The sequence below is a fragment of the Oryzias latipes genome, chromosome 5, assembly GCF_002234675.1.
Source record: "Oryzias latipes chromosome 5, ASM223467v1".
Taxonomy (NCBI): domain Eukaryota; kingdom Metazoa; phylum Chordata; class Actinopteri; order Beloniformes; family Adrianichthyidae; genus Oryzias; species Oryzias latipes.
In genome coordinates, this window is record NC_019863.2 from 15,353,678 (window position 1) to 15,367,436 (window position 13,759).

The 13,759-nt window shown below is 40.6% G+C and overlaps 1 protein-coding gene across 1 annotated transcript; it reads left to right on the plus strand.

The window, feature by feature from the left end:
• Positions 1–911: 911 nt before the first annotated feature.
• Positions 912–5,541, plus strand: rpn1 (ribophorin I). The gene is made up of 10 exons (XM_004068956.4): positions 912–1,270; positions 1,929–1,993; positions 2,139–2,445; positions 2,531–2,740; positions 2,816–3,008; positions 3,374–3,473; positions 3,558–3,696; positions 4,031–4,150; positions 4,272–4,517; positions 4,598–5,541. Exons 1-10 carry the CDS (start codon positions 1,031–1,033, stop codon positions 4,778–4,780), a joined length of 1,803 nt encoding a protein of 600 aa, XP_004069004.4. The 5' UTR covers positions 912–1,030; the 3' UTR covers positions 4,781–5,541.
• The last annotated feature ends 8,218 nt before the right edge of the window (positions 5,542–13,759 follow it).

Sequence of the window (13,759 nt, forward strand, 5' to 3'; positions counted from 1 at the left end):
TTCAATCATTTTGCAAAACATTAAACACAGTGATTTGTAAAACTCTGCACACATTTTCACACCTCAGATACGGATAACGGTTGTGAGATTACTTACGTGTCATTTTCAGATGACCACACTAATGAAGAAATTGAATAAGCACATCCTCCAGATGTGTGAAAGTGCATGTGTGCTAATTTTAAAAAGGGGCACTTAGTTGTGTTATAAAAGACAGAAGGGAAGTTCACATGTCTTCAACAAAAATGGTAGGAGCTAGAAGAAAAAAATGAGAATGAAAGGGGGAGCTCTAAGAGGAGATGATGGAAGTAGAGGAAGAGGAGAGGGAGGAAGAGAAGGAGGCCCAGGTAAGTGAAGAAGGAGATAGAGGAAAATGCCTGGGAAGAGGAAATGAGATACACTTGAAGAGTTGATAAAACCTAAAAACCGGGAATCACGATCCCCCCCCCCCCCCCCCCCCCCATATACTTTGTGTAAATTATATAAACTCAGTAACAGCTTTTAAACATAAAGCAGTAGAAAACAGTTTGTTGCGTTTGTGCTAACTACATGTGTTGAACAGAATTAGAAAGTCTGTTTTTAGTAAAGAATTAAAAGATTATTATGTTCCCTGAAATGATTATAAAAAGACAGTTGTATAAGAAAGCAAATAAAGAGGTAATACCATCCGCCATTTGGAATTCACAAATATAATAATAATAATAATAATAATAATAATAATAATAATAATAATAATAATAATAAACTGTTTTAAACTATCTATCTATTAATTAATGGGTCGTTTTGTACGTGCCAATAAAAGGGAAATATGGACAACAGTATTTTCTAAAGTAATCGCTGCTTGGTCGCACTCGCACATTTACGCCAGCCAATGCCTCCGGACAACGTGCCGTGACGTCATTACGTCTTCCTGAATGAAGCGTCATCCTTTCTTGTGTGGAGCAGAACGGCGGCCTTTCATCGCTGCTTTCCATTCCCCCTGGTCTGGCCGCTTCATCCCCTGTTTTGTTCTAGCTCTGTTTACAAAACAACTATGGCAGGAAAGTCTCTGCTCTTCGGCGTTTGCACGCTGCTTCTGGTGGCTCTCGGTTTGGAAGTTTACGCAGACGGGCTGGTAAACGAGGACGTTAAGAGAACCGTGGACCTGGGCACTCATTTAGCCAAGATCACTGCGGAGATCGTGTTGTCTAACCAGGGACCTTCCGCCGTCCAGAACTTTATATTAGCGGTGGAGCCTGACCTGGCACCCCGCTTGGCTTACATCGGAGCTTCGGTAAGGAACACGTAAATGACTCAAGTAGGGCCACGAAGGTGTCCTGCAACCGGCTAGTTAGCTTTAGCATTTTAGCTAGCTACAGATCTACATTGTTACGACAATGAAAAATCTAACAGTCCACACGTGTTCTTTATTATTTCAAGTTAATATTGCAAAATAAAAAGCAACAGTCTGTATAAGGCAATTACACAATACGTTATGATTATTGAGGGCATGACAGCGCTCTTGTGCTAGCTTAGTGGTCAAAGGAACTCTGATTCAGAAGTGAAACGGTCGGTAGACGGCTAATGTAGCGTCTGCCAAATGTGGTTTGTTTAGTATTACGTGGCACTCGTACAAACTTTTAGAAATGGAGCAAATATTACATTTACATCGCTAAAGAAGCATGTAAATAGACTTCCGCAGGACTCCACGCTCCTTCAGTGGCTGCATGACACGTATGCGCAGCGCAGCTCACTTCCGTGTATCTGCTGGAGGGCCCGCCCCTCCGTTCTTTGAATGAAACCTCAACATCTGCGCTCATGAACAAAACACCAAGCTGTGATGCAATTGTCATGTTTTATTATTACATAGCTGTGCATCTCGTGGTTAACATTCCTTTCTCAAATAAAAAATAAGCAGAAAAAAGTGCCCTGATATAAACTTGTTTTCACAGGTTAAAGGAGATGAAGAGGAGGATGGCACTCTGGAACTCCAGCAGACGTCCATTCAGGGCCAAAGGTATAACGTTAATTTGCTATTGCTGGTAGTTTATGTTACATCTTTGTTGTCATCTCAGTCAAGACAAGACAAGACAAAATAAAATATCTATCTATCCTTTTATTAGTATATGTGTTTATCCATTTCCTTGTCTGTTTGCCAACAGGGGAGACTTCTACAAAGTGCAGCTGTCCTCAAGTCTGGCTCCAGGTGCACAGCTGAAAGCGAAGGTGGAGATGGCCTTTAGCCACGTCCTCAAGCCGTTCCCCTCGCACATCACCCAGGCCGAGCGCCAGCTGGTGGTTTTTCAGGGGAACCACTACTTCTACTCCCCATATCCCACCCGCAGCCAGACCACACGCGTGCGCCTGGCCTCCAAAACTGTGGAGAGTTACACCAAGCTGGGCAACCCAAGCAAAACTGATGAGGTTATCGAGTACGGACCCTTTCGAGATGTTGCACCATTCAGCGAGGTACATTTCTGACAAGGCACGATATCCGAGTATGGCTACGAGAGCGGCTACTAACATGTAATGTTCTCTGTTCTCAAATATTCAGGATACAATGAAGATCCATTACGAGAACAACACACCGTTTCTCACCATCACCAGCATTGTCCGCACTATTGAGGTGTCTCATTGGGGCAATATCGCCGTGGAGGAAACCATTGACCTGAGACACACAGGAGCCGTCCTCAAGGGTCCCTTTTCCCGCTACGATTACCAGCGTCAGTCGGACAGCGGCATCTCGTCTGTCAAGTCCTTCAAGGTTTGAAGTTTTACACTTTTTGGAACAAGTTACTGCTTTTGTCGTATACTTGCAACACTTTTTCTCCATCCATAGACCATCCTTCCTGCCTCCGCTCAGGACGTCTACTACAGGGATGAGATTGGAAACATCTCTACATCCCATTTGCAAGTTTTGGATGACTCTGTAGAAGTTGAAGTCAGACCTCGATTTCCCTTGTTTGGAGGCTGGAAGACCCACTATATGATTGGCTACAATCTGCCAAGCTATGAGTATCTCTACACACTTGGTGAGACCTTGTTAGGATAAGAAGAAACACTCGGATTATTTAAAAAAACAAAACAAAACGTACAGATCTTTCCATTTTCAAAAACATTTATATGCGTTTGTGGTACAGTCCAAATGAAATTTCAGTAATTCCGCATTTTCCTGTCAAACTGTTAGTTTATTTTCATTGTGGAATATGTCTCTTTAGATACATGTGAAAGTTAACATTTTGTTGAGTTGTATTCAACCCACAGTTGAAGACAAAGCTACAGTGGTTGAGAAGCTGATACCCAACAGCTGTGCAATATTGAAGTTTTTTCCGTTGTTTCTCACTTAGAAACATCTAAAACAGATGCACTTGATAACAAAAAAAACTTTACATCCTAGGTGACCAGTATGCACTGAAAATGAGACTAGTTGACCATGTGTATGATGACCAGGTCATTGACCATATGACAGTAAGGATCATTCTTCCAGAGGGGGCCAAGTAAGTGTTTACAAGCAACCTCATTATTTCAGACTGTTGGTATTTATAAAGCTTTTTTTTTTAATTACCCTTTTCTGTTTACAGAAACATTCATATTGATACACCTTACAAAATTGATCGTATGCCAAACCAGCTGCACTACACTTATCTGGATACCTTTGGGCGACCAGTGTTGGTGGCAACTAAGTCCAACCTTGTGGAACAGCACATCCAGGATTTAGTGGTAAAACCCACATTTCAGCTTACTGCGATAGATGCCATGTGTTCAGTGTTTACCAGTGATTGTATTAATAATTTGATCACTGAGTCTTTATACTTGGTAAATAAATTATTAGCAAAGATATAAAGGTTTTGTAATATTGGCTATTGCTATAAAATATGCGCACAGTTAGACTATTTTTTTATGTCAGGTGTTTTGTAATCATTTTATTATTTAGAAATCGTACTAATTTGGCCGGTTATCCTAATATGAAAATGAGCTAAAGCTTGAATATTAGTCTTCTGTTCTTCATTCATTTTTGTTGCCCCAAGCAAAACAGATTTTTCTTTATTTTAAGGTTCATTATAATTTCAATAAAATCCTGATGCTGCAAGAGCCTCTGTTGGTTGTTGGGGCCTTCTACATCCTCTTCTTCACTGTCATAATCTACGTCCGTCTGGACTTTGCCATCACAAAGGTATGAAGTTAATTGTTAAATGTTTCATATAGACTTGTGTTTTACTTTAACATGTGCATTTAGCCCCGTTTCCTGCTGTCAGGTGTGTTTTTTTTTTTTTCACTCTCCCACATTTCTTCAGGACCCTGCTGCTGAGGTCCGGATGAAAGTGGCCTCCATCACAGAGCAGGTGTTGACTCTGGTCAACAAACGTCTGGGTCTGTACCGTCACATGGATGAGGTGGTCAACCGGTACAAGCAGTCCCGGGATACGGGGGCGCTAAACAGCGGTCGGAAGACGTTGGAGGCTGAACACCGCACCCTTACCAATGACATCAGTACGCTGCAGGCCCGCCTCAAGGCAGAGGGCTCTGATTTGGCTGAAAAAGTGAGTGTTGTGGGTGTAAAGCTGTGTGACCTTGTTATCTTTTAGAAAAGTGTTGCTCATCGCCTTTTTTATTTTATCAGGTGGCGGAAGTGCAGAAGCTGGATGGCCAGGTGAAGGATCTGGTGTTCCGCTCCTGTCAGGAGGCAGAGCGGCTGGTGGCTGGCAAAGTAAAGAAGGAGGCTTACATTGAGAATGAGAAGTCGCTGACCAGCAAGAGACAAGAGCTCATTAGCCGCATCGACAGTCTGCTGGATACCCTTTAAACTGCTGCTGCTGCTCTAAAGAACACACCACACCCACACTTCTACATTTACCAGCTGGTTCAATTCAAATGCAAAGAAATGTGACATATGATCAACTTTTTTTTTTAATCGTCATTTCATCCAGATATGGCTTATTAACATCTCATTTGACTCAAGTGATGGGTTTATCCCAACATGTGCCTTTGTGCCTGGTGATAAACTAAATCACTGCGTACTCGCAGAGCAGCAACATCACAGCTTTAATCAATTTTCACAGCCAGCTCAGACTTAATGCTTCTTGTGTTGTCAAGGCTGGACTTTTTTATTTTCTTTTTTTTTCTCCCCTCTTTTTCACCATGAAATGTTTTTGGTAAAGGGACCGTTATTAGAAGGAGTAACAGAAGTGCCCAAATCTTTTTGGTCTCATGTCTTGACCCACAAAAACTGTATTGTACATTTGAAAGAAGTGTGAAGGTAATGGTTTCTTCTGATCTTACATCTTCTGCCCTTTTTTTTTTCTTCTGGCCCTTGACTGACAGTTATATTTGAAGCTCTGATTGCGGATCAGCACCAATTCTTATTTTTAATGTTCCTCCGTCATATTTTCTACATTTTGTACCATTCAGGTGTTGTTTTTGCGTTATATTTTTGACTGTGAGATTAAAGACTTAGAGATTAAATTGGATGTGAGGAAAGACATGGAAGATGTACAACAAAGATCTAAGGAATGGGCAACAATGTGGAACTTTTTCAAAGTTGAAATAAAGTTTGGAGAAACTGAACTTCAGTTTGTTTTGTCCTATTATCCGTGTGCAGTAACTTTAGTTTGTCAGAAGAGGGCGTGCTTGTAAAGAAAATCACAATAAGAGACTTTGAAAATCTGAGGGCTGGAGCAGACGGCTGAGAGGGATAAAACCAAATCTCATTTAAAGGCTGAAATGAATATAATCAGCACTGGTACCTTTTTAAACTCAGAGGGGACTTTCCTGCACATTGTTGCATTTCTTTAACTCCACCTATCATGCCATCTGCGGGGAAACCTGTCTCGACTGTAGTTTGAGCCCAGGACAAAGATGAAGGTCAGTCTGAGGTTATAACTTTCCCTCAGAGGTCACCAGGGGTCCCGACAGGTCATTTCCTGCTCCACAGTAACAGCCTGGCTCCTTTCACAATGACGGCGTTCACATATTGTATGCAACTTACAATAATCATTCTGAAAATACACAGAAGCGAGAAAGAAAAGACAATGTCCGTCAGTGCCGATGCTTACTGGTGGTGAAAGGCTCCACAATACCATTTTTGTTTGTGTTTGAGTGTAGTTCTTTTTCAGTCACATTCTTATAATTGAAAACACCATGGCGACATATACTTCAACACTACTGTACAAATCTAGTGTGTTCTCTTTCTATATAATCAACATACAAACACGCTTTATTAAGTACTGGCTGGGCAAATCCCTTAGCAATACCTCTTTGCATTTTGGGCCTCTAACAATGCTGATCTAAGGGCTTTTTCACACCTATTCATACTTCTTGATGTTAAAGCCACGTGGACAAAAATCCCTCACTGACATTGGAGGAGAACAAGCGCGATGATTTAAGACAGGGGTCCCCAAATCAAAGCCTCGAGGGCCGATGTCCTACACGTTTTCCAACCAACCTGCCTTTGAAACTCCTTATTGGCTAAACACACCTGATCCAGGCAATCAGCAGGAGATACGGCAGGCTTTCTGGAAAACTAGCAGGACACCGCCCCTGGGGCCTGGATTTGGGCACCCCTGGTTTGCGAAGATGATGCGACGATGGCTCAACAATTACTTGGTACAACCAGGAAATGGGAAACAAACCCTGTTTTCCCATGTGCCAGTCTCAGACTCACCCAACTGAACCATCCAGATGCTAAGTGATTGTTCAAAACGTATTTTAAAATTGTAATCTTTAATTGGCTTTCTTCAAAAACATCTGAGATTAAGACAATTCATAAAAGATCAAATATATTAAACAATTTGTAAACCTCTTCAATGAGCATTTCAGAATGTTTATTATGACTGACAAAGAATTTGGGCCAAAATATTAACCCCTTGACGCCTATTGATACAAATATGCATCAAATCACTTCTGCTCCAAACTTAACTTAATTTAGCATCTACTTGAAAGTAAAGCAACATGAAGTTCAGTGTCTTGCCCAAGGACACTTTGACACATGGGCAGGCAGGCAGGGAGGGAATCAAACCTGCAATCTTCTGATCAGAGGTCAACCATTGTCTCTCTACACCATGGCCACAAGCAAAATTGCAAGTGATTTATATATATATATATATATATATATATATATATATATAGTTAGAAATAAGTTCAGGGGTCAAGGGGTTAAGCGCTGTCAATGTTTCCAGCTCCTGAGCAAACAGATGCATTGTCTGAGTAATTTAGTTAACTTAAAATGAAATGTTTGCACTGTACAAATACTATGGGAAATCAAAGTTAACCACACATACAGCTGATCATTCACACTTGTGAGCAGATCAGATGCTGCTTATTTCTTGTTTTCAGAGGTCTCAATCAACCCATGCTACTTATTGTAATCCAGTTTAAATGCATCCTGGCTCACACAGAGACGTCATTGAAAATGAAGACTACAGGCTTTTGTCCCACATCGTTTCTTTTCTGCATTTGTCTCAGCACATGGCTGCTGTTTCATTGACAGGCCCTTGTCCTAGTGTAGCTGACTGGAGGCCTGTCAGTCTTCTCAGTTCCGGCTCAGGATATGATTACTGGTCACAGAGGAGCTGCGGTTTATCAGTTGGTGTAAACCGAGCAAAATACTGTTGGAACCGGAATTCGTGTGCAGTACTGTATCCTGATGTGGCAAACTGTTTAGTGAGTGTTTGTCTGAGGTGAATGCTGGGGTTTGTGCAGGGGTTGGATGGGTTGGGTCATGTGGTTGAGCTGTCATGATCCCCCTCAGGCACAGGCCTAATTGTTATCTTTCCTTTTTGAAGTATAGAAATTAATTCACTAAATTATTTCTTTATCTGCCAAGAAATAATGAAAATGTAAATATATATATATAATGAAATAGAAAAGAAGAAGTGGAGTATATCAGGTGAAGAGGTAATCTGAGAGACATGGTTGTGATTGATTACATTAAGGTCTCACCTACAGTAGTTTTCCCACTTTTCGTAAAATAGTCTGGCACAATCACACAGACAGAGAAAGAGGCAGAAGTCACCAGTCAGGGAACAATATCCTGCTCAGAAGACCTCTCACAGCACACTCTCATAAATCACAGAGACAGAGCCACCACCTTCACTGTCAGCCTGTTATTATGCACACACTCCGCTCCACGTTCCACATGCACTCCCTCAAATCCGCCAGGCCTACGATGAAACCGAGCCATCAAATACAAGAAATTTGAGTTGAATTTAAACACAAGACTCCCCCCTCAAAGATACACCTCACCTGCACTGATTCCCTCTGGCTCTGCATAAAACGCACTGCTTTACAACAGAAGCTCTGTGCAGTTGCTCTGCCCCGGCCCTCTGCCCCGGCCATTCCTCAGTGACAGGGTGCAGGCATGAGGGGATGAGAGGCTCTAAAAGGCGAGGCGATGGCTGGATGAAAGCCCCGCAGCTCAGGTCCCAGGGCTCTGCATCTCGTGCAGGTGGCAGGTGTGATGTGGCCGGGTGCAGAAGCGTGAGGGCAAGGAAGAGGAGGACAATGAAGCTGTCTGTGGCCCTTGCTGCAGCTGCAGCCGGCAGGGAGGAGCACAGCTGACAGATGAGAAAGTCCGACAGGCAGAGGAAGGGAAGGACAGAGTGGAGATGGAGATGGGACTTCAAACAGGATTGTGTTCTGGGTGTGGAGAGATGCATTCTTGTCTGGCATGAAGTAGGTGAGGACGGAGGGTCAACAGGAAAGATGGATGACACAAAAAAGGAAAGGAGCAAAGCCATCGTATACGTTGTTCCTGGATGGACGTTTACATGACATGGTTTAGCTCATTTTTTGTCTGAGTGCATATTGATGTCAACCACCATCTCTGTGTGGATTTTAACTGATGAGACAGTAATCCTCTTCCATTGCTGCCCTTGTGAAAAACTGTCCACAGCTCCCACTAAAACCCAGAGATCTCTCCTACATGGCGCTCCATCAAAGCATTGATGGCCATGCCTATCGTGGCAGGTTTTAGCCCCCCAAAAAAATCACCCACAATGCTCATGCGTGACCCTCATAGCAGAGGATAAGCTTCAGATGAAGGTCTAACACCACTCAAGCAAGACTTTTTATCATGGATCACAAAAAGGACAAGTGAAACAACGCTGCTCTCTGTTACAGCGAACTCTCCACTGAGTGTGTGCCCAAAGCACACACAGTGTTACACACACACATTTCCTACTTTCTCTATTGGACCTGATTAGAGTGACAGGGGCACTTCCCATTGGCTGTGAGAGTGGCCCTCTCCTTCCCAGGGCAGACAATTTCCCCTACTCCAGAGCTGATAGGAAACTTTGATTGTCCACTCCGCTCAGGAGAGACAAAGAGATTTTTCCTCTTGCAATGCACATATCACTCCATCATATCTTTGCCTGCAATATCCTTACTCACTTGCCTTTTCCTCTTTTCCTCCACAGTCTCTTTCCTCTCACATTTTCTTATCCCATTTCCATTTTCTGTTGTGGGCTGCAGCTTGTGAGTCCATTAAGCTGGCACAGATGGCTTTGATGGGCAGGAAGTTTTACTTCATGTGGTGACATCTGCATCCTGTGACACAATCCTACCCTCTGTACATGATTTACTCTTTTGGCTTACCACCGTCTTCTAATAGTGTTCCTAATAATATGTGAGCATAAGCAGGTGCTGCTAAAAGCACTTCCTTTAATGGTACAGATTGATGGTAAAGACTAAGTAAATTGAGAAAGGGGGGGAGGTCACAGCAAGTGTGGCTTGTGAGCGTGTGGAAGGAACCAACAGGAAACATCCTTTTCTTTCTCCATGCAGGGCTGACCCTCCCTGAGTACACACTTCCTCACAAAACCTCTCCAACTTCCTGCTGTGCAGCCACCAGGAGCCCCAGCGAGAGCAATCCAGCTGTTCATCTGCCTCCCCGTCTTTGATTGCAGTTTCTTTATTATTCAGTTCTGCAAGTACATTTATACAAATGAAATGCTCTCAAAAACTATTAAATCCATCACCTTTTTCACAATGCAAAAAGGAATCTTGAAATTAAAAAGAGCCTTATTTCAAATAAAATTGTCTTGTTTTCTGTTATGCAAGAAAAATACATGTTTCAATAGTTTTTCAATAGAAAAATAATCTTAGTTTGAGAAAAGATTTCTTAGTGATTCAAATATATTTATTAAATAATGAATTCTTAGTAAGACCAATTTTGTTTGCAGATTTGTTTTGCATATTTACAAAGAAATTCTCAAATTATAAGAATTGTTGACTTATATCTATCAGGGGTAAGCTTTTGCACTGCTTTATACTGATAAAAAAACAATTGTTCAGTAGAAAGTACACTTTATGGTTCATGCTTTATATCATAATTTTGTTGTCTTTAGTACATTTGATTTTTTTATTCCATCATGATTTTGCTGCTTGTGTTTTTGAAGCGTCCAAATCCAAATGAAGAATTCTTGAAGTAAACTTGATGTATAGAAGATCCCATGTTTTCTGCTTGAAGACGAGAACTGATGTAGTGAAAAGTCTGAGTCCTCATAGAGAACATTCAGCGACGAGTAGAACATAGTTACATTTACTCATACTTTTACAAAAATGTCTCTTTATAAATTTGTACTTTTAACTTGTACTTTTGTTAAGTACTATACTTTTTATTCAACACAACAAAAATGAGCTTTTTCTTAGGAGGGTAAACATTTTTAATTTGTAACATTTGTATTTTAATTCACAGAAAAAAAAACTCAATTTTGCACACATGTTGTCTTTGTCTGCTTTGTTTCATAGGCTGTGAACATTTAATTAGATGCTTGATTCAAACTGTCACTCAGTTTTAAAGGAGTTTTCTTTAGAAGTTACTTTTTTACTCCTATTTAGATGTTTATTTCGAAAATAAGTTTTTCTCTAATTAAATAAAATAAGAAGTCATTATATTCTCACTTGACAACAACTTGTGGCTAAACTATCCACTAATATGAGTATCTAATCTGATGAGTCTCCTCCACAGTTTTTAATTGTTTGTGTTCTAATGGGGAGGAGGGAATCTTCAACAAACATTGACATATTTGGAGATCCTTCAGGAAGCTGGTGTATGAGTATCTGCACACACTGGGCTCTACATAACGGAGACTTCAATAGTAACCAAACAAAAGGTCATTAGAACACTAACAGGATGAATAGCAGCTTCAGCCAGGTGGAGGTCAAACAGATCTGTGTTCAAACTCTGATGAGTAAACTTGATTTTGCGTTTTTTGTGGTCCTAAACTTTTGCCTTATTAATAGAAAACATTTGCAATTGTTGTTATTCCTTTAAATTATGAATTACAACGTAAACGATAAATTGAAGTTGTGTGATACATCAAAAATAATGTGTTATGTTAATAAATAGGCGTGTAAAGATTTCACTCTCGACTCAAGACCTGCTCCTGAGTGAAGAGCAACGCTCACTCCTGTCACCAGGGGTCGCTGTTTGACAGCAAATGCCCTGCACCTCTATGAAGTCTTCAGAGTGAAGTCCTTATGCGCTCTGCAATTTTCTCACAGGGTTTTTATATACATCGCAGTCGGTTCAAATGTGCGCTGTTATTAATCTAATGACATTATGGGTAAAATGGCACGTGCATGCTTATGAACCAAGCCTATATGACGGGGAAAAGAGCAGGATTGGTGACTTTGTGTCTGACCTTTTCGGAAAGAGAGCTAATCCCGAGCCATAATAGACTCCGGGACCGATATGGAAAACTGCTGCACCGTTATCTCGGTTGTCAAGGAGACCATCAGTGCACCGGGGCCGGTGGAGATGCCTTGGTATTAAAAGAGGAAAGTGCGCTTGCGTGTTTTCTATTGGAAATGTTTTTCATTTTCTTTTTTCTTTTTAAAAATCATAAATGCTTCATCATGTCTTGTGAAGTGTGGACGTACACCACTTTTACCCCCATCAGCTTAATAATAATATTTTTATTAATATCTGCGAATGCAGTAGAATGACAAATTATTTGACAACATAAAGGTCAGCCATGAAAAAGTATGCATGGGTGCCTCCCCCTTACATTATTTGTTCAATTAAACTGTCTGACATCAGTTCAACAAATTTAGAAGATTTGCTGTGTTTTTGGTGTTTCAGTTCAACAAAATGCCTCAGCAGTCCATTTATTTCATAAGATGGGCCTGAAAAGTGAGGAACGTCCGCTGACGCAGAAATCACGGTCAACTAACGGTGCGTGTTAAGCGTCTTTATTCTGTTGGGAGGCTGGATATGATGCTATCATCACTTTGCAAGTTATATTTCATAATTAAATGTTATTTCTTTATTTATTCATCTACGTTTTCACAGTCAATCAAGTCTTTGTGAACTTTAAATCTTAATCTTTGCGAACTTTAAAAATAATTTATTTTCTGCAAAACTAAAGCATCTGAAATAAAAAGAAAACAATGAATCTTATCCTAGATTATTCAAATCTGACTGATAGATCAAGTATTGCATGTAATATATCACTGTAATATAGCCTGCATTGATATGTAAAGTGTGTGTACCGACAGTCTAGCCAATAAACTCCCTCTTAACGCCAAATAGAACCTATTGGTGTAAAACGTGTAAATATGTCTCATTCCGTGCGCCTATCTGTCACTATCAACCTGCAGGATCTCCCCCCACCAATGATGCATTAGATGCATTGAATGTATTTGTTGTGCAAGTTTGAAAAGGAGGCGATAATCTGGGAGCGAGAGATAAGGAACACCAATTTATTCAGCAGCACTTTGGACCCTGCTTCCAGCCTCGGTCGGTGCTGAAACCCCCAGCAGTTTGCTGATAACGATTAGGCCATTTATTATCTTCACAGAGAACAAAGATTGTGCGGTGCCGATGAAATATTACCCCTGGTAATAATCAGAAGGAGAGGGCCCCGAGTATCTAATGCAGTGTGCATATAATATCATTACGCACACATGCGCACGCGACGCGCACAGAGTGCAAATGGAATAGACAAAACGAATCAGAAAAATACACAACAAAACATGTGACTGTTGCGAAATTATTATTATTATTATTATTATTATTATTATTATTGTTATTATTATTATTATTATTATTATTATTATTATTATTATTATTATTATTATTATTATTATTATTATTCGTATTATTATTATTATAGACAGCCTTCAATTCTGAAATCAGATCAGAAAAAACATTTTTTGTCTCCTAATTAAATTACATTTACTCTTTAAATTACTTTTGATACCTACAGTAAAAACCTTTACCAAAAAAAAAAAAAAACTGAACAAAGACATAAACTGACTGAATAGACTGAACAAGAAGACTATTTTAACACTTTGAGGAATCTATATTTTTAAAACCAAAATAAATAACAAAAAACCCGAATTAGAAAAAATACAGAAAAAGTATGAGAGACCAATATACACAAACTGCATTGCCTAACCGAGACCATGAGTTCCTTTTTATAGAAATACTTTCCCACATTCTGTGAAGGTCTGTGTCATATCTGGAGCTCTCTCAGCAGTTCTCCGGATGGTTTATGAACATTAAAACACGCGTCACTGATCCAGTCAGACTTTACATTTCTTTTCTTTTCTCCCTTTGTGTGCGTGTGCACTCTGGGGAGCACGAGCCCCGAGTTGCAGAGGTCCTCGCAGGCCCTGCACCTGCCTGGCTCCAGCGCCGCGCACGAGTCCAGGTCGCGTGCAAGAGATTTTAGGAGCTTTGCATGTTTAAGAAAGCTGTTTGTCACTGTGTGGCGATATAAGAAGCCAAAAAAATATAACTGGGGGGGGGGTTAAGGTGTTTAACGCAGTGGTGGGGGAG

What these genes read in the sequence shown, in the direction of transcription:
- rpn1 (XM_004068956.4), top strand. Translation starts at nt 1,031, where the DNA reads ATGGCAGGAAAGTCTCTGCTCTTCGGCGTTTGCACGCTGCTTCTGGTG. An exon ending in CGTCTGTCAAGTCCTTCAAG is followed by an intron (nt 2,741 to 2,815) that starts GTTTGAAGTTTT and finishes CTCCATCCATAG; the next exon opens with ACCATCCTTCCTGCCTCCGC. An exon ending in TGAGTATCTCTACACACTTG is followed by an intron (nt 3,009 to 3,373) that starts GTGAGACCTTGT and finishes TTTACATCCTAG; the next exon opens with GTGACCAGTATGCACTGAAA.